General features: G+C 36.4%; 1 protein-coding gene across 1 annotated transcript; it reads right to left on the reverse strand.

The window, feature by feature from the left end:
- Positions 1–284: 284 nt before the first annotated feature.
- LOC113069743 (poly [ADP-ribose] polymerase 8-like) lies at positions 285–25,957 on the reverse strand. Its single transcript, XM_026242858.1, has 26 exons — positions 25,119–25,957; positions 24,516–24,570; positions 19,948–19,985; positions 18,618–18,707; positions 17,190–17,260; positions 16,980–17,048; positions 14,179–14,273; positions 12,662–12,722; positions 12,462–12,552; positions 11,518–11,584; positions 11,303–11,431; positions 9,862–10,432; positions 9,035–9,088; positions 8,527–8,622; positions 8,329–8,421; positions 8,093–8,218; positions 7,921–7,986; positions 7,555–7,622; positions 7,264–7,312; positions 4,786–4,898; positions 3,709–3,781; positions 3,170–3,239; positions 2,987–3,060; positions 2,789–2,858; positions 2,618–2,702; positions 285–2,432 (listed from the first exon to the last, which is right to left on the reverse strand). Exons 1-26 carry the CDS (start codon positions 25,207–25,209, stop codon positions 2,330–2,332), a joined length of 2,568 nt encoding a protein of 855 aa, XP_026098643.1. The 5' UTR covers positions 25,210–25,957; the 3' UTR covers positions 285–2,329.
- Between the last annotated feature and the right edge of the window lie 259 nt (positions 25,958–26,216).

Here is a 26,216-nt window from a genome sequence, read left to right on the forward strand (position 1 = left end):
TGATCCATTCTACAACATCCCCATGCACTGCTTTTCCCCTCATAAACATTTGGACTACACCTTAATGCTGTCAGCAGCCATTTTTAAGTTGTTCGATGTTGTGCACTAGCCAGATGTTTAATGGTTGTAACAAAAAGAAACGGCTCTTCCGTTTGAAAATAGCTCTGGATCAAAGGTGAGTATGGCTGGTAAGGCTGCAGACGTATGTGCTTAAACTGGTGCTCTGCAGTATTTAGGGTTTTACACATTAGTTCAGCTAGAAAGAAAAAAGACAAATGTCTGAATTATTGGTAAATCTGAATTTAATGAACATAAACAGATACATAAGCTACTATTTCCATAACTTGTAAAAAGCTTGCTCTGTTCGCAAAATAAGGAAAAAGTAAAAACGTACTACAGAAAATATTTGGCCTCCATGTTGATGTGGCATTTTTTACACTATATACAGTCTTTTCATATATGACAGTACTGTCATGTTTGCCATTAAATCCTTATCGATAAGGCACCAAATGCTAAGTAGCATGATCCTTTTTTTATTTAATTTTTTACCAAATTGTGCAGAAAGTGTACAAAACTATACAAATAGACCTATCACATAAGAACATGGTCTATCACAATGAAAAAATATAAACACAAATAAAAATAAGTTGCTTTTAGATGTTTTGCAACCGCTGTGAGAGTACATGCATGTAAGAATGATCCCCGTCTTAATCCTATTTATTAACTGATTAGATTGTGGATTTTAAAGAATAAATATAATTAATCTGATTTACATAGTTTTTTAGTAATGACGAATGTGTAATGATTACGTAAACTTTCACTTCAGATTTAATGTATTATTATTGTCATTCACTTGAAACTATAGTCAATGGAATATATTGCAAGTGAACATTGTGTGAATTTACCAGCAGTTCAAAATCCCATGGAAAAATACACAAAATAATACCACATATTTAATGTGTCCATATTTTAATAAAAACCCATAATTCTAACCATAAGTGCGAAAAAAAAGCAATGTGGTGCTACATCTGGACTTTATGTAGAAGTTGCATTTCCTCATTTAGTATTTTGGATCAAATTTTATTTTAACCAAACACATTCCCCTTTATGCACATTTTCCTATCCCTATATTGGGTGATCATTCTCAAAAAAAGATTTAGTGATTTCAATGATCGAACAATTTAATGTTTTGAAAGTAAAGTTAACAACCACACAGGTGTCTAAACATCACTATAAAGAACTGCAAAAACTGAACAGAATACTCACATTTGAACCCTCTGTTAATACATTACAATGTATAAACAACAAGCAGCAAACACTTATTCTGCCTTAAAATCAACTTACAAAAAAGTTATATATTGTAATATTCAAAGACATTTTACAATTGGGTGCCGATTTTTGTCCATTATTTTTAAAAAAAATCTGAAAACGTAAGGAAAGCAGCATGCATCTTATGTTTAGTTGTCGCTGCTGAATATATAAAGTCTTTTTTGAATTTTTTTAAAATCTTTTTTCATACTTGGTATAGTCACTGGTAAATGGAAACGTTACAGCAATACTGTACGTTTAAAATGAAAATGTTAATGAAGTGGCAGGTTCAGTACATCTGGGCAAATTCTAAACTGAGGCCTTTAGAAATTGTAAACTGACAGCTACTTTTAAGTAGCAGAAAATATTAGCTGTAGAACAGGGGTATTGTTTTTAAACTACACTTGTCAAAGCTCTCCATCAGCTGTAAATGCGGTCAACAACAGGAGTTGCTCGCTTGTGTTCAGCACTGTCATACAATAAATACGTTTGTCTTTCAAAGGCATTTAAGATTATATGGAAGTTTGAAACAGCTATCATACAATTAAGAAAAATAAAGTGCATATACAGTAGACACCTTTTGTATACACAAATTAATGTACTTTAACAAGTACAACTCTTAGTAAACAAGGTCAGATGGCGCATATCCTCACAGGAATATTGGATTTTCTCCAGGAAAGTCTCAAAATACTGTATTCTTCAAAGTGTTTCATTTTTTGTATTCTTTACAAAAAAATAAGTAGTCTATCAGTTGAACTGAGAGACATACCATGCTCTTTCAAAATGTACCTTGTATTTATAAACTTAGCAAAATGGTAGTAGTTGAATTGCCAGTGTAAATATGCATGTATCCCAGGGGAACAGTAGAAATACTGTATTCTGAAGATTGCGAATATGCTTCTTGTTTTGTGTGTGTGTGTGTATTTGTGGTTACCAAAAATACATGTGGTATTGGCCTCCTACGCTCAAATGTCCAGCTTTGGGAAAGAGGTCAAGGCAGCAGTATTGTGTTCAAACTCTTTCATCCAGTAGCCGTTTGATTGCCGATGACTCGCAGGATCTCCCGATGAATGCCAGGGTCCTGTGTGTTTATACTTGTGTCACCTACCTGTCCGTCCTCATAACTAGTTCGTAAAAAAAAAAAAAAAAAAACGGAAGTAGACTATCAGTTCAATTTAGGTTCAGTACTTCTGCTAATATCGCATTCTGCTTTTTATGTTCTGACGGAATGAATGCATTCAATATGTGAGATACACACTCAATATTAAATTTCACAGATATATGCAGAGATAGACATAAATGTACTTACACAAAGAAAAAACGGGTGCAGACATGATCTGTGTTTGGAACTACCCAGATGTCCCCATGCTTGTGCAGGTCTGGAGATGTAATAACTGTTACATGTATATACATAAAAAGAGGTGATTATTAACATGATAAGAATTGCATATGATGGTATAAATCTTTGTTAAATGTGTACCTTCACATAAGGCTATGCATTTCAGGTTGCGGCTCTGCAGAAACTGTGGGTTCTGACCTTTCTTCTGTGACTGAAAGCAAAAACAGAACAATTTGGATAATGTCCTGCAGGGTTCAGGATGTAAAGCATTTTTTTTTAAGAAAGGCATTCTAATAATGAGTGTGTCGGGTAATTTGCAATGTTAAAAAAGCGAAATACCTGCAAATTAATATTGGACTTGTTGGCAGCAGTTTCATCTTTTGAAGCAACTTTCTGCTGTTTTTTATTCATCCCTGTTCCACAAAAAGCCACAGTCATGTCAAGCAATTATACATGTTTTTGCATTTTTTGCATATATTTACGTAGAAAGTACAGGAGTTTGGCTCATAAAGGTTTTAAGACCTGAGTAGCCAAAGGATATGCTTGATAATGGACTGAGATAGATTCCAATCCCATAGATAGCGCCATGGAGCTGCAAACAAAACAAAGATTCAGTATGGCATTGAGTAACTGCAAACTGTTTTACTTCTCAAAATATGTTTGGTGAAATATTTTTGCAGAAATAATCTCACTAAGCTCATACAGTACACACAACTGGATTGAAAGACATTTACATTTTATATTTTGTTGTAAGAAACATCCAGTGAATAAACCTCTTAAGTTTTTCTTACATAAATTTAGAGATGTGGTGTAAAAAGGTCAGTGTACATCAGTCTGCTTGGATGTTTAAGAGGTTTACATAATGCATTATGCATGTATGTATACACTATTACATCTTACTACATCAATTTCCACTATTTAAAAACCCGGCTTCATCCACACTTTCATCTCAGCTTGTTTTCTATAAAAACATTTTTGCCCTCAACCCTTTTTATGATCGGTCTCTTTAAAGAACCAGACACCGTGGGTAATGCATCTGCATCATAATTAGATGCAAGTACCTGAAGCCTCGTGTTTGATGCCACGACCAAACCATTCCTCAAAATGGAGTGCCAGTTTTCTATGTGTGATCCACTGAAAGAGAGGGGGAGAAAGAGCCAGTCAGTTTGTCTTTTTAAATCTGGAAAATCAACAACCAGTGTTGTCAGCTCAGCAAGAGACTTGACGCCTGTACAGCTGTAGCTTTAATTAGATTTGTGCAAAAGACAGATTGGAATTCTATGACTCCTTCAAATACAGTTGCGGAAAATCAACTGAACTAGTTGAGACAGCTGGAACTGGATTCCTTTTATTGTGACAATGAAATGTATTTCCAAATGTAGAATATTTGTGACCCTGGACCACAAAGCCAGTCTTAAGTCGCTGGGGTATATTTTTAACAATAGGCAAAAAAAATGTTGTTTGGGTTAAAATGATCGATGCCTAAAATCAATATGATATTAAGTAAAGATCATGTTCCGTGAAGATATTTTGTAAATTTCCTACTGTAACCATCAAAACCTAATTTTTGGTTAATAATATGCATTGCTAAGAACTTAATTTGGACAACTTTAAAGGTGATTTTCTCATTATTTGGATTGTTTTGCACCCTCAGATTCCAGATTTGTAAATAGTTGCATCTTGGCCAAATATTGTCCTATCCTAACTAAGGGAAAGCTTATTTATTCAGCTTTCAAATGATTCATAAATCTCAACTTACAGAAATGTACATTTATGACTGGTTTTGTGGTCCAGGGTCACATTTATTCTTAGTGGACATACCGATAATCACAAAGCCATAAAACATTTGACGTAAGAAATTATTTCTTTTATGTTATGTCTTGCAGTGCAAACCCGGCTTGTGGCATCCATATCATGTTCAACAAACCCACAGACCATTCACAGACGTCCTGATTCACATTACACACAAAACTGCCAATAGTTTGCCAAAAATGGCAAGAATAGAAAGATACTATAATATACTTAGGGACCAGATAAAACACATTTTCCTTGTCATGAATCATGAGTTTGTAATGATGTGGGTCAGATTTGAAGATTCTTAGGTAAATTGTGTATTGGGTGTTTAAAATGGAACTCACTGGAAAGCAAAGGTACTCCCAAAGAGGCCTTTGGCAGCTCTGAAGTTGGATTCTTTGGCTGGCGGACTGCTGAGCAAAAGGAACTGATGGAGTGTGTGCATGAACTTCAGTTGCTGTTGTGAGAAAAACAAGATGTAAGAGCATACACTTGAGACGTTGAGCCTTAATCATTTTCTCTGCTTGAGACTTAGATATCGAAAAAAGTTCCTCTGAATTTAAAACTTTTCAGGAATACAGAAGAACTGAAAGATAGTTTCTAAAGGAGTCATGGTTCTCTCTTAGGGAGGTGATGCGAGTTAGTCTAACCTAGGGATGGGTAAACTTCCCAAAAAGATCATATCACACAAAACCACAATCTACCAATTTTGAGATGTACTAATGAGAATATCCAGACTGGAACAAACCAATGGCTTATATCAGTGGTTCCCAACCTTTTTCAACTCGCGGCCCACACAACCAAACACATACGTTTGCGCGGCCCACTTCAAAAAAATTAACTGACACTGCTATTGTTGGATTAATAACTTAGTACTCAGAAGCTAGATTTTAAACTATATTTATTGAATAAACTAGGGCTGTGCGATATGGACAAAAAAAAAAAAAAAAAAAACTATCGTGATTTTTTTGATCAATTTTTCAATTGTGCTTTTACAGTCATAAATGCATTCAGGATTAATTTGAAACCTATTTCCAAAAGAAAACCAATCAGAGCTTTATCAAAAAGTTGTAACATCTCTAGAACAGACATAAGTCAAAATTATCACTATAGTGAAGATGTAAAAAAAATGTATAGACTTGTGGCAAAAAAATAAATAAAAAAAAAATCCTGTATACAGGGAGTTTTTTTTCCTTTTTTGCCATGCATTGTTCATAGAGCTCATTAATTGTAGCGGTGCCTCAGGTGTTTGCAGTGTGAATACAGTATGTGTATGCGGTCAGCAGTGAGAGCGCATAAATATAACGCGAAAGCACATTAAAATAATGCACGAGTGCGAATCTCTCTGTTTGCAGCAGATTTCCTTTGCTCTGTCACAAAACCGGTCGTGCTTGTTCAGATACACGCTGCTTTGCGAGGAGAGAGTGTGCACACTTAAAATGTGTCTCCTCTCACTTAAACTGCATCCTGTTCACTAACAAATTCACTCTATGCTCATGTGTTAGACATGAATTATTTTCGCACGTTTTTATTTCTAGCCTTTTACCGCAGTGAGAACGCTCTGATCCGTCAACATTGGCTCAGAAAAAAGGCGCATCACAGACAGTGTGTGAACCTGGAGTTAGGCATATGCGCACGCTCAAATCGTGATATTAGGACGTTTTCTTTTAATCGCACAGCCCTAGAATGGACTGGAAATGAACAGAAAATAATTGGCGGCCCACCTGCAATAGTGGGCCGCGGACCACAGGTTGAAAACCACTGGCTTATATGTTTTAACAACACAGTATTGCATTAAACAAACACTTTAAAACACTGTATCACTTGCTATGTTTCCATCCACCTATTTTTTTTATTTTATTTTTTTTCACATTTTGAAATATCGCAATTAAAAAAAAAAGCTAGATAAAAATGCCAAGATGTGCATAAATTAAAAAAATGTGCATAAAAACGTGCACATTTGAGGAGGATTAATTTTTATCCAATAAGAAAAATGTGCATAAACAACGACAGAAACACATTTACCAAATAAATTCCTCTGTGCGCATTGAAAAAGTCATGAGCTATGAGATGGGATAACTTGAGTAGCAGCAGACCAATCTCGTTCACAGCATCTATATGTTGTTATGGTCATTCTGAAATGCCTGAGCAAAGTCCGTTGTTTAGATGGAAACATAGATACTGTATGGAACAAATATACACTGATTCATATTAAAATCATACAGTGATCTAGTTAAGAGCAGTGAGTGATTTTCTGTCTTTTGTTCTTTGATGAACATTTATGACACAGACAGAAGAAGGTTTATTAGGATGTCTCTTTAAGGTCGAATGTACAGATCTAAGGAACAGGTTGTTTCCCAGTCAGTGTGCTTTTAATAACACTTTTTAAAATAAAGCATGTCCCACAGTAGACTGCATTTTATGACAGTCAGATTACATAATTGGACTTATTTGAAAGTTGAAAAACCTGATACTAAAATTTTATTTATTTCACTACTAATGCTAGCTTACTTAAAGGTTTTTATTTTTTTATATGTCAGCACGTATAAAAGACATGATAAAGACGTGTGATATAATTTGACCAGCCACAGTCATCTACTAGTAGGCAGTCATTGCTGTAGTTTTAACATTATTATAGGGACATGACAGATCACGATCTCTACGGTTTCCTTGAAAAGTTGATCATAGACGTCTTCAAGTTGAGCACCCAAAGTCTAACCCTGATCATCTTAACCTAGATCCCAGAAATGTGCATAAATTTGACAGCAGAAATATTCAAGGACATCATTACAAATGCTTAATAAAATAAATACAAGACTTACTCTAGTAACAGGAAGCTTCACTATGTGTGATCTGTTACTGGAAATCACCCTGTAAAGAAAATGTATTTATCAATCACATAATATTCCCCATTAGGTTTGAAACCCTCTACTGCAGGACTATAGACGTATTTCAATAAATGAGTAATAGCTCATCACATGATCATATAGATGGATGTACACACTCTCCAAGACAATGTAATCGGAGCTGTTGGGAGAGCTCACCATCACATTTACACATCGTTAAAATGCAGGAGTGGAGTAGATAATGACTGAAATGTCATTCGGTCATACCACTGCAGCAGTGGGTGAGCCAGGGGATCATGCTTGTCCATTTGTTTCTTTATCTCCAGGTATGGAGCCTGTGCAGAAGACATGTCAACGGTCAACATTTTATTCCATTATATGTTATAGCAATCGTAACAATTGGAGTAAGATTGTAAACAATTATACTTTTATATATGATTCATTTATGAAATATTACATTAGATTAAATAGTTTAGTAAATTATTCTAAAAATACCTTTCTAAATCATTTACATCATATTTTTATTTGATTAAACCCACTCTATTTTAATTGAATGATGGCCTTCAAAACAATGCAACAATCAGAGAAGAAAAAAGAAAAAACATGCTCTTGTTGGAAAATTCTACTTGATACCTGGGTCATTTCTCTGATTGATGCGATACTGTCAAGTGCTCTCATCACTCGGTCGTAGTCCTTTTTCTGAAGAAGAATTCAAACAATCAATGTAACATTCCTTTCTGAATAGCAGGATTACATTAGAGAGACGGATCAAGCTAAAGTTAAATGCTCTAAGTGTTTTAAGTACCCTGGGGTTGAAGGCAAGCGCTTGTGAGTCATTGGGATCCACCACAGAGGGATATGGCTCAAAAATGACAACTTTCCTTGGAGATTCCAGTGCAGATCGGCACATGGAGACCAGTAGATCTACTACCTGTAATCACAAACAGAAATCATAAGCCATTTGGTTAGAAACATCGTTGCAGATTGACTATATGAGTGCTCACAGTCCACAATGTCTATTTTGGTTGTATGTTTGTGTACCTGAGCACCAGTGGCTATCTCATCAGCAGCCTCATTCATGACCCCTAACGTCTGGAAGGCGAATACACATAACTCTCTCTCACACACTGTGGGCTGTAGGACACACATAAATGAGATCATTAGAAGCAATCCAGAATTAATCCAAAGAATTCACATCATCTATCAATCCAAGATTACTAGTAGAGCAAACAGACTCACTCTTAGCATTGGTCCATTTTGGAACACATGAGGTTCATCGCAGACCACACAGAACTCATTCAGTACAGGGATACGCTGCTCGGCATACTCCATAGTCTGCAATTATACATCAGGTTAACACATACAGGATCAGTTCAGTAACATTTCTCCCCTCTATAATACTAATACAACATCAGCAGCTGCCAGAAGAGCGCCACCAAATCCTTAATACAGATTGCAGATTGACAGTCCACTGAAAAATACTATATTTTCATCATGTTGGAAACAATTGAAAGGAATGTTTCCTGAAATGTTTCTTGCACATTCAGTTTTGGTCATAAGAATACTAATGACTGGAGAATGTCAACTACTGCAAACAATCACATGCCCTTCAAGCTCAGTTTGCTTCAGGAAAGGATTTAGAATGTATTTGCAAGTAAAAGAGTTGTATTAATCAGACCTCAAATCCTGCTTGAATAATGAATTAAGGCAAAGGGGGAAGTGTAGTTTTTTTTTTTTTTTTTTTTACCTGAACAAGGAAACCTCTGTCTCTGACTGGAATGGATTTGGCTCCGTTGTTTGGCTACTCGAGAAAACAGAAAAAAAAAAAAAGTTTGAACTCTAACCTATACATTCCAAACCAAATTCACAAGCCAAGTACACAAAGTTGTTTTCAATGCCTCAAGCCAAAAATTTAACTCATGGGGAAAGAAAAAAACTACTGAATCTCTCTCTCTTTTTAAAAAAAAACAAATCGCCTTGTCCTCAACTTGTTATACTCTCTCAGCCTGGTTATACAAATTAACTGTGAAATTGTTTACTTTTATTTTTGCAGTAAATAAATTCTTAGAAAGGGCACCTATTAGCAAAATTCACTTTTATGTTCACATGTTGTTTTGAACATAAACGTGTTGGCAATGTGTGTACACAACCACCCTATAATGATAAAACTTCTATTTATTATCTATTTATTAATCCCCATAAATCATAAGCAGTGTCACAGATCCAGCTGTTCACAGAATGTGTGCGCACAGTACCATATATTATAAGTTTAAACTATATCAGGCTTTAAAACGCACTACTTCAGCACGATGGACATAATACCAAACAGATATTCTGATACAGAAGCTGTAAAAGGCACTGGAAAGGTGGGCTGGAAGTAGCAGCTCATTTGCATGTAAAGATACATGCACGAAAACAGCATGTTTCTGCTTCCACTCAAAATAGGCATTTTTAAAATGATATAATAAATGATCTATTTTTAGCTGAATCTTCAGACACATTCTGGGGACACCTGAGACTAGAAATTATTTTCATACAACAAAATCCCAAGCAGCCTCTGGGAAACATCCTTACCTGAGGTGTGGAAGAGAGTGATGGGGCCAGGATGCCAATTAGCCCTGAGGTAAGGGAAAGGCGTCTGCTCTCAGTGACAGGCTCTTTAAATATGTCGTTTTTACCCATCTTGGTGCTGCTGGAGTAGGACCTGCTGAGCAGACGGTGATGGTGCTTCAGGCCATCCAGCTCTTCAGTCCGCACACTGCCCGAGCAGGAGCGGCCCAAGAGCCGGTGGGGCTTCAAAGTACCGCCATCGCTACTGCCAGCAGCGTGTTCATAACGAGGCTCTGCCGCGCTCGACCGATGAGGCCGCAGCGGCGGGCAGTCCTCCGGTTTAACAGCGGTCGAGCAGGGCCTCGACAGCAGCCGGTGGGGTTGCTTGAGGGGCTGATGTTGCTCCATCCGCGGGTCACTGGAGAGGGAATGGCCCAGGAGCTTGTGCGACTTGCCGACGCAGCCGTCCATTTCTGGCTTCACCGTGCTGGAGCATGTTCGCCGTAACAGACGGTGGGATTTCGACATGCCATCCTGCTCTGGTTTGAGCTTCTTTTTGCTCTTCACACAGCCAGGAGGAGGGTAGCTGGGGGATCTGAGTTTGCACAAGCACAGCACATTAATCAAACAACATGAATTAAGGAACACAGAAATATGTTGTGCAATTATGCTTGTGCAAATCCTGCACATTTCAGAATGCTTAATTGGCGGATTCACACCATTTCATTTTTCATGTTGAGGTCTGCATAGTTTGCAGTAGAAATGCATATTTTTTGCACTAACGAATTACAGTAAGTTGTGCCAGAGTTAATGAGATACAAAGCATTAAGCATTGTTGATACATTTTTTTCTGCATCTTAAATTTCATTTCTGGATCATTTTATTATACATTTAAAAAGAACACACAGGTAAGACATTCAGGTAAGATTTCCTCTTTATGGTTTTAAAATTATAACCAAATTTACTCCTGTATTGTATTCTGATTGATAGACAAATTTACACCAGTAAAACAGAGGACAGAAAACATATAGATTATAGGTATAGGTTATTCTCTATAGATGGTTATTCAAAAGAAGCCTTATATTGGCATTAGAATTAATTTTTGCAAATTTCATAATTGTAGAAACCCAGCCAAACAGATGAACCACAGAAGAGCACACAAGCAAGTTTAAGAGTAAGGTTATGACTGGTTAAAACTTAATCAGAAAATAATGATTCAATGTTTGAAAAACTGTTATGTAATAACATGCACAAAGCAATAAAAACAGTAAAAACAGAAGAAAAAAAATCTATAAAGAGTTGAAGAGTTTTGTGTGTGTTTTTAGTTAAATGTTACCATTCAAATTGGTGAAAATTTCTTTGGTCCTGGGTATAAAGAGCTACAAAGGAGGATATAAAACTCAGGACTATGCTGTAGGAAATAAACTGTCCAGTACTGGTGTAGTGGAGTGTTTTTTTTTCTTACCTGCGTAGAGTTGAAAAAATGTGCAGGGGAGACTTCACCTTCCTCTCATTTTGCTTTTTACTGTGTGGGCTGATGAGTTTATCTTTGCTCTGACACTTCCACTGCTGTGTGACAAAGGTTTGCATTACCCTGCCAAGAAACGACACACTCATGAAGTTTAATGACACTAGAAAACCCTATATAAGGCTAGAAAACAATTTCCAGTAGTTTCCTACTTTTTCAACTGATGTCCAAGTCCAAATCTGTCTTTTGAAGACACTTGGAACACATCAACAGTGGGAACTGGAAACGGGACATGACATTTTCCATGAGAAAGGTATTGCAAAGAAGCAATAATGAAACCATTTGCTACAGACGTTTGATTTGGCCATCAAAGTGTATCAGAGGTGTTTAAAACACTAGAACAGAAGGTCACTCTGTAAGGAGCCACTTATGATGAGCAATATCTTGAAAAGGGAACAAGATCCGGGATTATGGACATGTCCAAGTAACTTATCTCTTTCTCCTGCAATCTAAACTGAAGTGGTCATGTTCTTGAAGCAAGTAATTCTAAGCAAATCTACAATCAACAGAGGGAGCTCAGTGCAAGGACACCAAGACAACTGTCACTGAGAAAACAACTCATACTGTATTTATGCAAAAAGAGCACAAAATAAAAACATCTAACAAGGCAAATTGGCCAAACGAGTCTAATATCGTGACAAGAAAATGATTTGCAGGTTTTTCTTAAAGATTTCTTAACTGTTTTATAGATTTAACAAACTTGTATGTAGCCCTGGCTGGGAATCATGGCAATAGACTGAAGTTTTGACAGGAATGAAAATAAAGCTGTGAGGCATAGATTTACAATGCGCTCAATGGACTGTACTCTTGTTTAACAACAAAATCTTTACAAAAGACTTTTTAGTAGACAAAACCTCCATGAAAGGGTTTTGAAAAATGTGAGTTGTGAAAACTACACGATTTAGGATCATTATACAGTGTGTACCATTGTAAAGACTGCAAGTCTATTCCTTACAGCCTTGTTTTCATCCATGTTCAGTTCAATATGGTGTCCAATCTGACTAAGGGCAAGAGATGTTTATAAAATTGATATTCTATTACAGAACGTTTGTTTGTATGTGTGAGAGAAAGAAAACAAGAGAGAGAGAGAACTAACCTGGTCCATTCAGATACTGTGTGAGGGAGCAGTGAAGCCGCACAATAACAGGTTCACTCCGGATCACATCCCAGGCAAGTGCAATCTCCTCCTATAAACAAAAACAATTTCAGTTTCACACACTTGCACACACAAAACTAAAAAATAATCATTGGGCATCATCATTTATCTTTAATAAGACACTGAACAATAACACTTACATCTAGGAAAGTTACATCAATGTGTAGGTCGATGTCCACATCATCAATTGCACCATATTCCCTGTATTTTGGAGGGAAAAAAATAGATACAGTTTCAGGCTTGGTCATTAAGAAATTCCATCTTTGACAATAAATCCTTTTCGTGTGATTATTCTTTATTCACAGTAGCTTTCAAAATACACACTCATTAAGACTAGAAAATTGCTAGAATATATTACTCAGAATATGTTGTTGACCGTCAAGCAAAAAGCTTTTAGGATTCGAAGGGGAATTCACAACAAATTTAGACGATGAAGCAGTTCACTTTGTTTATACAGCCGGCTTACAAAACATTCTCTTTTAAAGTTAACATGAATAGTCATTTTCACCCCATTTTAAATAGGTTGGAAGGAAAAAAAGGAAAAATAAGACTGAATGCAAATTTGCTAACAAAATATCAATATTTGGCTACTGGTTAACGTGTGGCCCTAAATGACCAGGAAGGAAGCCCAGGAAGGATGCAGTCCGATGCTCCAGCTCTGTTGCTGTGCTTTACTTAAAGCATTTATTTCTCATAAAACCATTGTGATGAGTTTGTTGTGTTGCTCTGGGCTAACTGTTACCATGGTTACTCCTCACTCCCAAATGCAGTCTCTGTGTCTCAAAAGCAAAAGGTTTGAGGAAATAATAATCCCCTGTGATCTGTCAAGAGGAAACAGCTTACATACAGCCAAAAAAAACACATTCAGACACATGTAAACACACACAATTACGTATTTACTATGGTAAAAGAAAATCAGAGTAACTTCAAGGATTCATTAAAGATGTGTTATGCTGTTTACCAAGAACGCTGTGCAATGACCTAAAAGCAGTTTTGCCTTTTCATTAAAATCCAGTTCAATAAATAGGCAAAAACCACTTAGTGGAATCAAATTATTAAAGGGAGCCTCAGTGACCCCTCTCATAGAGACTTCAGCAAAACCATCCCAGGTCATTTTTCAAGCAGAACGCTGAATAAATACTCAAAATAGTTTTCTATCGATGAGTCAGAGCAAACGAATCGCACGGATCACACACTAGACAGACTATAAAACACACTTCTGCTGCTATGAATAGCCTTTTATGCTGTTCTTTCATTTGACTGTCTGCTGTTATCAAAAGCAGCTTGACAAGATAAACTTTCAAGGACAAAGCTTTTAATAGCCGTCGTCTCATGAAACGCCATTCAGATTGGCAGATTTTGAGTGAATCACGTTCTTATTGACATGTTCTATTCATCTGTGAATGTCCTCGAGTGGGTTAACAGTTCCAGGACACTAAAGATTGGGTTGTTTCCCATAAAACACTTCTCTGGTGGTGGGGGATTTCAGAAGGAAGTCACAATTTCAAGACAATTTTTCCTGAGCTAATGAAATGTTTGCACTTTTATCATTGAATGATTTTCATTTTGTGTGAAGAAAAAAAAAAAACAGTTTCATTTGAAAAAGTTTCAAACTATTCTCACATCAAAACGTCAAGAAGAATGAATGGTCAGATACCTGAGAGATACTGCATGATGGCCATATAAGTCCCTCACGGCTGCCAAATCAGCCTCCAGCTGGGGGTGTTTGTGAAGCTCTCCATCATAATTTACCTGCCCGCATAAATACACAGCTCGAAAGGTTGATAAACAGGAGCATCAGTAAAAAAAAAAAAATTAAGAAACACACGGACAGCTGTTCAACCACTTCTCCACTCATGACTGTTTCTACCTTGAGTCTTCAGAGGTGCATTTTTACTGGCTACATAATGAGCTTTCAATCCAGAGCACTTTAAACACGCTTCCAGACATTAATCATGTTCATTTTAACCTGATGTCTCTCTACTCTTTTAACAATTCATACACTTTCAGGGCTTGACAATAAGGACTGCCCAATGACCCGTGGTCAGTGTTAAAGACGCTCACGACAGACTACATTTGTCACTGGCCCGATCTGGCCAATGATGCGGCATCACAAAAGTTTATCATTTGCACATGTTTTTAAACATTCTCAATTGACACAATTTCAAAGGACAACTGGAATGTTGCACTGTTTTGTTTTTGGTTTGTTTGGGTTTTTTGGGGGGTATGCCAGTATCCTCGAATGCACAGTTGGTTGTCTTAAGTAAAGCCAACAGCCAAAAATAAATTGGATGTAAATCGTATTGAGTCTGTGCCTTATTGACAGCCTAACCTACTGCTGTCTCTATCATTGATGTCAATCAAACAACAACAGACAGAAATGCAAATCACTACTCTTAAGTGAATAACTTTTGTAGCTTTAACTAGGATAAATCTGTTTAATTTATTAATGAAGACTATACAATGTTATTTCACATCTGATTATTAATTTTATGTACCTGAATACTACTGTTAGACCTACCTGAAAACATTTTTAAGCACGGTTTAATTTGTAGTTTTGTTTTATTACATTTATTTGCGTTGTTGCTTCTAATTGGTTAATTTGTTTGTAATGACTGTTCACTGGTCTTTAATGTTGGAATTACAAATGTTTAAATTTTGTATTAATTAGAATACAAGGTCAGATAAGTCTAAGTATTTTATTGTTTCAAAAAAATTTTGGCAGGGCAAGTAATAACTTGAACCACCACTCCAAAAGGGCCACTCCTTAGTGTTAGGCCCTGACTTTAGATTACTCCATTATAAGATCAGTCAGACTGTGTCCAAAACAAACTGTCTGGTTTCTTGTGAAAGTTAATTTGCCATACCAGCATCTTCAGACTATTTGATTTTATCATTGAATGATTTTGTTTTCTTTGATCCTTTGATTCTACTGCTGAGCTGAGCTGATTAAAAGACACCGAGATGTTGTGTTTTAGAAGGATGCAGTGACTATATTTCTCAAGAGATCCAAGAGTAATCATAATAATCCTACAAATCTAGTCTTGCAGTAATAATTGCTGCAAGAAATTAGTAGGAAAGTTTAATTTGAACAGGCAAAATATGAATCACAGATTTTGAATAAATGTCCTTAATTAATACGGAGTAAGTGAAGTGTTTTTTCATTTGTTTTATTTAAACATTGAACTGTTCGTGTGAGCCCCTAGCCTTGCCCCTCACAGCAACACTTGAGCATTAGTTCAGGACAGGAATACTGTTTGAAAGAATGGTAATGTGCAATTATTTATACTTAATAAGTCATTCCTTTGGTGACACTAGTGGAATGGAAGTTACAAAGTGTTTCTTAATATAGCCTATTACAGAACGTACAATGATCACGCTTTCGTCTATGTAAACGATGGATGTAGTTTGGTCTTTTCAGATATTCAGTACAACAGAGATCAAGAAAATTCACCATCTGTTCTGAAGTTCAGAGAGAATCTGCCAGCATGTGGCATGGAAGTGTCTCCCGAAGGCTTTGAGACCATCAAAACAGCAAAGGATTGCAAAACTGTCACATTACAGTCAGCAAGAGCCAGTGAGCATTCACAGCATGGCACAGGCATTAGGGTATGAATCTCCATTGCCTTTGGACTGGTCCTCACAGAGCACACAAAGCTTGCTCACTCGCTCACTCACTCACTCACTCACTCCAGCTTTATGGATTTGCTCCAGTGGATGGTCACCTGATTAATTTAAGCACAATCCATGTGTGCAAACATTCATTTTCAGGATGGAAACTTTCTCAGAAAAGTGAGGGACTAATCATTAAAAGTTAAGAGAGTTATAAAGTTCTTTTATATGAGCTGCAAACTGCTTTAAGTAATTTTACCATGAAATGAAAAGTCTGAAGCCCCAGGTGGTGTGGGTTTGAAGCTGGTTTTCTACCTGTAATACCTTAGGAAGTTTAGTTGCAGTGATCATGTGAGTCAGGACCTTGTTTAGCAAACTCCAACTCTGAAACTTTCATTATTTGTCACATTTGCACATGCTTCTAAATTTCACTCTGCACCAATAAGTGTCATAACATAGCCATTTAGTATTATTGTTCATTCTCATTTTTGTGAGAGAATTCAATAAGAATGATTTTTTTCTGTTTCAGGCGCACTACAAAAATAGTAGTATCAATTTTACACATCTTTGCTGAATAAAAGGTTTTTTTTTTTTAAATCCTCCACAACTTTGTACTGTAATATATAAAGAAGGCATGTTTGCACTGACATTTTTGACAACAATTTAACTGGAATACTCACAGTTCAGTTACCCATTTCAACACATTTAGGCTATTGCTCAATTAATAAAGATTGTACGTGGTTAGTCAATAAGACTGTACAGATTCCACAGACTGAAATGTTTTGTAAATAAATAGTGTAGTGGACATATAATAATATAGCAGTGTAATGACTCAGATGAACTTACCTGTCCCACATAGTAGAACTCCTCTGAATCATTGTCACCCTCTGAATCCTCCTCTATAGCATAATGGCACTGTAGAGGTTTCAAAATCAAGGCAGAACTTTAGTCACAGTAAAAAGTTATTCATTGCCATACCTGATGTTTGTAAAAATAAAAATAAATTTTATGATAAAGGCAAAAAAACAATTGTCAAAAAAAAGTCAAATTTCTTACCACGTTTTTGTCGGTTTGAAGTTTTGATCTAATAGACAGACAGCTGGTGGCATCGTTATTTATGCGTATTTCTAAAGACAAAGTAGAGTGAAAGCACAGATGTGTGTGGCTGACATGATATTGTGAACTGAGAATTTCAGATTTAGATCATAACTGGCATAACTCCTGTAACAGGCCACTAACCATTGTTTTTTGTTGGCGTGTATGGTGACAGCAATACAACTGTTTCAACTGAAACACTGCAGATCTTACTACAAGATTCATAACTCATAACTCCACTACAATCCTAAACTACAAAACCTGAAATAACTGCTCAGAATTCCAAATCTGGAAAATCTGGTATAACACACTGCCACATTAAAGCGGTGAGATAACAGTGAGGTCTTGACCAAAGAAGTTGTACTTGCATTTCTCAGAACCTAAAAATAGATTGTTTATGCAGAGAAAAAAAAATGTACAACTGAAAAAGTGTGCACATCCGAGATCCATCAGCAGTATGTACTGTACACAGGATCATTCGTTGTAATTTACACTGCCGGAAGATGAACTGCTTTTGTATTAAATGTGTGGACTGGAAAAATATTAAGTGTGCATGACAACTGACAAGCATCTATTAAGCATTTAACTAACTGCTGGGGGAAATTAGTGAAGATCTCTTCTGTTTTTGCCACTTTGTTTTGGCACATATGTCTTGGTTGATTCTAAAAAAGGAACAGAAGAAATGCAGTATGATTCCAGGATAATTTATTTCCAGGATTACTGCCAGTGGAAAGAGCTCCAAAACAGCGAAAGACTGGCTAACACTATGTGAATACTGCAATAATAGGATCTTAAGATAATTTTTATCCTACACAAACAAAGTACTAAAATTTAATTTTGGCATACATTATAATTTGACAGTCTGGGGACAATCAGATTTTTTTCTGATTTTATTCAGCAATGAAGAATTATTATATTAAAATAAGACATATTAAAATATAAAACAGATGTTAAGTAAATTAGAAAACAAATTTTCAATATTTAATTTTATTTAATAACATTTTACTGTACTTTGATGAAATAAATGTATCCGGCGTGAGCAAAATAAACATTTTCAGAAAAAATTACGTTAACAACAAACTTTAAAAAGGTAGTGTTCGTTTACCTATATCATGGTTATATTTGAGTATAATCTAAATGCTGTATTTATGTGAACATGTTATTCATTCAGGACCATGTGCTTCTACCACAGTACTTACTTTACTGACCATCATAAAAAGTAAACAAAAAAAATCTGAAAAAGTATTGTTCAACTGTTGAGCTAATTCAATGAAATTTGATTGTTAAGTGTTGGCATCATGGTAGGGTTGGAGCAAAAATATTCAGCTGACAGGGCCTTGACCAAATTTTAAAATTACTGATATACTCCTGGATTGTAAGGATTCTTACCTGTTGCAATTCTGTGGAAGATCACTGGTATTGGATCCCTGGTGACTAACACTTCATCATTGTTTTCAGAGTTAGACACATATGTGTTATCTGAAAAGACAAAGACAAGCAGGTGCTATTCAACACCTGAAGAAGATCTAACAGTGTAATCAAGCCTGCCAAGCCTAGTATTAACCAAAACCCGTAACTTGCAACGTATACATAATAAATAGAAACACAAATGAGAGTGAAAAGAGATTTGCACTAATTCTACAATTTCTGGACAATCCACTATTTTCAGGTTAACACATCCCATGGCATTCTTTGTTAACACATCCCATGGCATTCTTTGGCAATGTTGTCTAAATCTTTGCCAAGCAAATTCCTCATCCTTAAGCAAAGCTGACTGTCAGCCGCTATGCTGTGATTCAGGCTACACTACGTCCTGCAGAAAGGAGGTCTGCATCTTCTAGATTTAGATTTAAGGGACAACTCTTGGGTGATGAATCAAAGCATTAAAGCAAATTTTAGGCTTAGAGCAACACCACAGCTTCACAACAAAATGCAATTTTAATGTGTCTATGTTTTGAGGGGGAATAAATGATGAACTTCTGTGTACTATTTAAAAAAAATCTTATTAAGCAAAGACAAACTGAGTGCACTGGGCAACTGAAGAGCAAAAATCCAGCGTCGTCACTATACCCATAAAATCCACTGAGCTTCAATATTGTGTTGTCATTTCATGTACCAAAAGAGAATGAAAACAAACACTGTCACTCACTTTAATGTATTGTGCCTTTATAATTACGTCACAGAAAAGATACAATTGGAAGATTTAAGAGTATGAATCAACTGTTTTACAGCTGAGAATGATGCAGCTTAGCCATATTAGTACTGGTTTATAAGCATCAGCTGTCACTTTACACTGTAGACCCTGCAGCATCTTTCCTATCAGGTCAGGTACGTAAATATGAAATAAATTACATTATGAACTATATTTGAATTAAAAACTGGACACCCACAGAGCTAACACTGTGCGTGCTTGGCAGGGTATTGTTATGCATTTGCTTATGTGTTCTGAATGGTTTTTAAAACATCTCTATGTGGATGCTACTACAGTGTTCTGAATGGTTCCTCCTTGGTCCATATAAAATCCTCCCTCTATATGATATTCTAGTCCCAAGATATGGCCTGTGTTCTGTCATCAATAAAAGTCATATGGCATTTTTTGCTGGTTTTAACTAGCATTAAATGACTATTGCTTCTTTTGTAACATGCAGAGGAGTAGTAAGAGTTTGGGTGTACGATCCATCCATTTATCAATTAATCCGTCAATCTGTGTGTGCAATACCTGGATAATCATCAGAGACATGAACAGAGTAGGACACCCTAAAAAAAAGAAAAAACAAAACACATTATTAACAGAAATAAGCATACATGTAACACTGCTTCTCAGACATATTCATGCACATATGGTACCCGACACAAATGACTGATTCCATCACACTGAATAAAAGCAGAAACAGTCAGAATATTATCATATCAAACATTGTGACAGTGAACTGCTGGAGCTACTGATGTTGGAAAAGGTTTTAGTTTTTTTATTTCTTTATGCACCTGTTTTAATCCTACTAACTTTAATAAACTTTCCATTTATTCAACCTTACTCAGTACAGTACTGTCACGGACTCTGCAAATAACTGAAGAATCACCAGTAAAAATACAGCTTTTTAGCATTTTCTATATCATTCTATTTTTAGCATCTCTATTCTTTTTTTTCTCGCTCTCTCTCGTTTGATTTTTTAAGATGAAATGGTCATAGATATTGGGATTAGGGATGCACAGATCTGTTGTACGCCGATATTTATCAGCTGATTTTTTACTATTTTAAAGCCATCTGCATATCGGAAATCGCGTGAAAAGAGCCGATGCGATGGTCGACACGGACTTACACAAGGTAACATCATGCACCTGCAGCGTGTCTGTGAACGGAAAAAAAACTGAATAAAACTATATCGGCTACATTAAAAGGAATATATAGGACTATACACAAAATATATCACAGAACCAGATTTACTGACTAGATGCGAATGATCATATAGTTAGATATATCGCCCAGCCCAAGCTGAAACATTTTAAAATATCTTGAAAAAAATATTTTTGTTGCGTAAATAGATTTTTCTCTCTCTCTCGTTTTAAGCCCTGCTCTATGCAATTTACCAATATTGGTATCGGAATTCGCCAATATTTGTTTGTTAAAATCGGTATCATATCGGCCAAAAGAAATCCTACCGTTGCATCCCTAGTTGGGATCACACAGTACATCGCTCACTGAATATTTCTAAACTGTTCAAATAAAGGCTTGTGAATAAATTAAAACAAATGAGCATCTACAAAAAAATTATAATAATCTATTCATTTTATGTTTTGTGCAGTGCAGGAGCATAGTGCGGTGTATAGAAAAAAAGCCATCTAGCATTGACACCGACAATTAAATATAGCAGCAAAACTGAAATAAAATAAATAAATAAGGGCTCAATTAAATTTGACGGAAATAAGGAGATTATATATATGAATTTCAAATGACAATTCACAGAAGAGACCATCAGGTCCCAGAAGGGTGCTGCCCGCAGGCCGCAAGTCCTGAAAAACAGCTTATCTAAACACTTAAGTAAGGTGTGGTATCCATTTCACGCAATCAAGTAAATAAGGTTGCAACGAACTTTGTTGACAACAGGACACTGTCTCCTGTGAAGTGCCTTGAATTAATGTGGAGAATTAAGTGGCTTGCTAAAAAGCCCTATAGTGATCAGCATGAAACTGTCAAAATCATGTTAATTACCTTGATATAGGCTGATCTGGCAAAAGTGAAAATGTAATATCACGCAGGTGACCTTTATGTGCTTATGTTTTTTGCTCCATTGCACAAAATGAGAGAACGTATTCAGGAATTAATGGAGCCAATGACCTTATACATACCATTAAAAATCATGGCAAATAACTCCTTGGGAAAAAACACAAGCATACTCTATGTAGACTCTGACTACTGGCATTGAAAGCAATACTAGCCCTTAAGAAATTAAGGGATGATAACACAGAGAAGAGAGGTTAATTCAGTGAAAGTGAAACCCCTCCTGAGGTCTCACACAGGATGGTGCCACTCACAGAAAGCTTTCATAATGACACATGACTTTATTAAAAAATGACTTGGGTTGTGTCATGCATGATACAGGGTTTTATTGGTCACATGAACACACTTTTCTCAAGTGTTATAAAGCATTTGCTAATTGCTAATAACTGCAAAAAAATACATTAAGTTCAGGTGAATGAGGTTTATGCTTATGTTCCATCACACAAATTCTTAATATTCACAGGCTCTAAAATGTATCTTTGTCACAATATCTAATTTTACAAACTTTTTTCTGCCTAGCATCAATTTCTGCTAATGAAAAAAAATCTTTTTTGGGGTTAAATGTTTGTCAATTAACCCCAAAAAAATATTGCAACATCTAAATGTCTTAAGTCAAAAAAATAAAAATAATATTAAATCAGTCATCAGTCTGGCAACATTCTATGATGTACACTTTTGTACGCATCATCGCAGCTCAAAATAAAATTTTCAGTAAGGGGCGCTAAAGGTTAATGCTCTATTGAGTTCAAAAATAAACATACCACCTACATTAAACCTTACCCTAAATCTACCTGATGGTGTTAATAAAAGCTAACACATTAAGTAGTAGTACTCATTTACTTTTATTGCCATTCCAAAGACTATCTTCATGGTAAAAACTGAGTTGGAATAATACACAAACAGAAAATAAAAACCAAATAAACAAAAAATACAGCAATTTTTAATTAACATATGATCTTTTACTGAAAAAACTGAGTACACAGAGTTAAACCAATGAAAGTATTTTTCAGGGTCCAAACAGTGCCATAAAGTAATAATAAGTATCCATTTCTGATGTAAAAATGTAATCCAAAATGACTAGGTAATTACAGCTATTGCCTCTCGAATCTCCTGTCCTGGTTGGCTTCATTCTGGGATAAAAAATAAAAAAAAACCTTGTAAGAACAGCATCATAATTTGCTGACAAACGGGGTCACATGCCAAGACAGGAGCTTCTACACCTGAAACCTGCTCACCAAGACAGAAACAAAGCATTACGGTCTATATATGGAATAGGGCTGCACGATAAATCGAATGCGATATTTAATGCACATCTTTTCAGTAAAGAAGAATGCATGGACTTTAATGAAAACAAACAACCTCTACATGCGGATGACCCAACACCCTCTGGGCAGGTCTCACAAGTGCATCTACAGTGATTTTTCAACTGCCTGTCACACTGAGAGAATATCCTTCCCATGTGGTCTGCATATACTGCCACAAGATAATAACTGTAATAAGATGAGTGATGAAATCAGGGCTCAACATGATGCAACAGTGTAAATGCACTGCTGATATACAGTTCAATGTGTCTCTTGTAGCCCTACAAACTACAGAAAAAAAGTCAAAAGTTCGGCAGATGATGCTAAAGCGGAACGTTAGCTTCTCTGCATCACTTAAATATTATTCTATTTGGCATATTAACTATTCAAATATTCCTCACATTAGCACCTGCCTCTTATATAATCTATAAAATATATATATGGTTTACTTGGTACACATGATAAACACACACTTAAAGATTTGTTTAAATGTGTAAATGCATCTCAGTTTGTAACTGTGACATCTGCACACTGACAGATACTGTACTTATATAACTATAAATTAGTTACAAAAACCCAGTGTGACGTGAGCGTGGCAAACTACTTCTGCTTTTGATACTTTCACTTTCTGCACTGTACAACACCTACAATGTTAATAGGATCTTATATTATGGCACTTCCTCATCAACTCCCTGAATTAATGGTTTACATCCTTTTGATATAGTATACCAAATGACCCAAAGTTTATTTCCAGCGGTCTGCCAGTATCCACATCTAACGCAACAACATTTGTTTGAATTAGAGCTTGTCACAATTTAGCACTCATGGTAATTATGCAAATTCAGTTATACCAAGATGATGAAACTCAAACATAATTTGTGCTGATCTCGGTCATGATGGATTATTCATGAGAACTACTGCATCTCTGGGATTATGGGCTTGTCTGTTCTTTTCACTGCTTGAATTACCTTATACCTGCTTCGGTAACATCTAACGAAAATGATCTCCTTGCGAATTTCCATCTTTTAATGGTTTGTTGCATCAAATATCAGGATTATCTGGCATATCAAATATTAGAGCAACCCTATTTTCTTTTAAGAAAATACAAATACTCAAAAATGACAAAGAAAGGGTGCCAAAAAAGAGGCCACACCCACATCTATATTACGTAGAAATGTCAGTCTTTCAGTGAAAGACATTGAGTGCAGGTTGCAGCTCTACAAACAGGAAATGTGCTGCTTCCTCTACAAGGCAAGATGCAATGATTTTTCATAGAGAGCCTGCCAGCTCATTTCTCGCTTATAATGCAAGCCTCGCACATCATGACCAAAACACCCATTACACTGTCATTGTTTTAAAGTTTTATGTTTTTGTCATTGTTTGCTCATCCTCATGTTGTTGTAAATGTCTATAACTTTCTTCAGTGGAGCACAAATGAGATGTTAGTCAGGACAACAGCTTCACTCTCCTTTCACTTTCATTCGATCTTTCTCCAAAAATAAAAGCGAAGGTATAGAGTCATTCCGCCTCTTCTGTTTTCCACAGAAGCAAGAAAGGTTTCGAACAACACGAGGCTTATAAAATGAGGATGAAATGTACGTTTTGTGAACCAAACACTGACAAATATAGTTAACTCAAAACACAGCAGGAATGTGGGTGTACAGCAACTGTTTACATTCAGAACATAGCTGGCTCTGTGATATTTACCTTTTAGGTCCTTTTGAGTAGGTGAAGGTGAACGTGGAGTCGGAGAATCGAAAGTCTGAAACACACAGACAATCAAACTTGGCGTTTTTTAACAAAATAACACACTGGACGACAAAAAAAAAAGTCAATTTCAACAAGTGTAGTCTCCATGGCAACATAAACAGGGAATGTCCACCCACAATGAATACAGGAGAATTAAATTGATAGCTGATAAATGTGTGACGCTAAACAATAGTAAGGCGTGGGCTAACTTAATTGAAAAATCATTCACATCACAAACCAACACCTGAGAGGAATGTTAATGGCTTTATTAGGATGATAAGAGTAGAATATGTGGCAGTAATAATGAAGGCAGTTTACGTTTTGCTAGGCCCTTGGTTGCAGTTTATTACTGCATAATTTATTATGTCCAGGAAAGATTAAATTGCCTACGTTGGAGTACATTAGCCACATAGGGTATTTAAACATAACGGGTTTTTGTGTGGAGGAGGAAATAAAGGCATCAGCAGCGAGACTGACAGCCCATCAGTTGTGTTGATTAAATCCATGGCAATTGTTAAAGGAAGCCAGCTCTCTTAATAAGAATAGACAATAGAAACTCACCAGAAAACAGACAGTCTTTCTCTGCCTTACACCTTTGAATTACGATGTCGACGTCTTTTTGAATCCTCTCTTGCCTTGAACACATCCCCATGAAATAACACACACTAGAATGGCTTCTCTAACTAATATTCGGCGAAACAAACGAAACCCTTCCGCTTGCAGGCACGATGGATTTGTGGAACAGAAGAAATGCGTGTTTGGATGTCTGCTGTAACAATCCCAGGTGTGTCACGCCAACCGACACCGTTTCATCTCCTCTAACAATAGCCTCGATCGCATGAGCACAGCGGAGAGCTCTTCCTCGCGACAGCTTTCATGAAGATATCACTTTTACACCGGAAGCATCTCTCAGTCGTCCTCATAACGCTTCTGCTGAACCCGAGAATGGCGTTGTCGAAAGCTAAACCACGGAGCGAAAATAAGATACCGCAAGTAAAACCAACGCGGGCGTGAGCTTCAGACCGTGAGGGAGGAGCTGAAGTTGAACACGGGGGAAATCAGAGTGGGAATCCTGTGATAGCATCCACGAGATGAACCCGCTGGGAACGGGAATCACAACAAGGCGGATGATGTCACGGACGTGTTTTCTCCCCACGCGCCCTCTCTGCTGCTGGACCTGCTCGCTATCACTGGCCGTGCAATAGAAAACGATTACATTCAGCTTATCGTTGCTGATTTTTAATTGAGCAGCATCATAACACGAACATTATAATTTAGTTTACCCAGTAAGATATATGCTGAACGACAGCAACATTGCGAGTGTGATGTTACTTTTATACCAGCTAATAAAATCAAGTAACTTGTGCTTCAGACTTTGTGTCACCCATCAAACCACAGACTGAAAGCCGGTCTGGACCATGGATCGGTGAAGCAATCTGTTGTAATCAATCATGCTTACATGGAGCTCCTCTCCAGGTTTTCTATTTCACACGCTCCTCACATGAGAGAAACCCTTCTCGGAGAGACTCCAGCAAATCCCATAGCGACTGTTTACTCATGTATTCTTGGTAGATTATTTTGTAATGCTGTTTTTAATTCACTAAACATCGTACCTTTGGGGATTTAAGTCAATAATACAAGTCACTCTGGTAAAAAAAA

Source organism: Carassius auratus, unplaced genomic scaffold (assembly GCF_003368295.1).
Source record: "Carassius auratus strain Wakin unplaced genomic scaffold, ASM336829v1 scaf_tig00002512, whole genome shotgun sequence".
Lineage (NCBI taxonomy): Eukaryota > Metazoa > Chordata > Actinopteri > Cypriniformes > Cyprinidae > Carassius > Carassius auratus.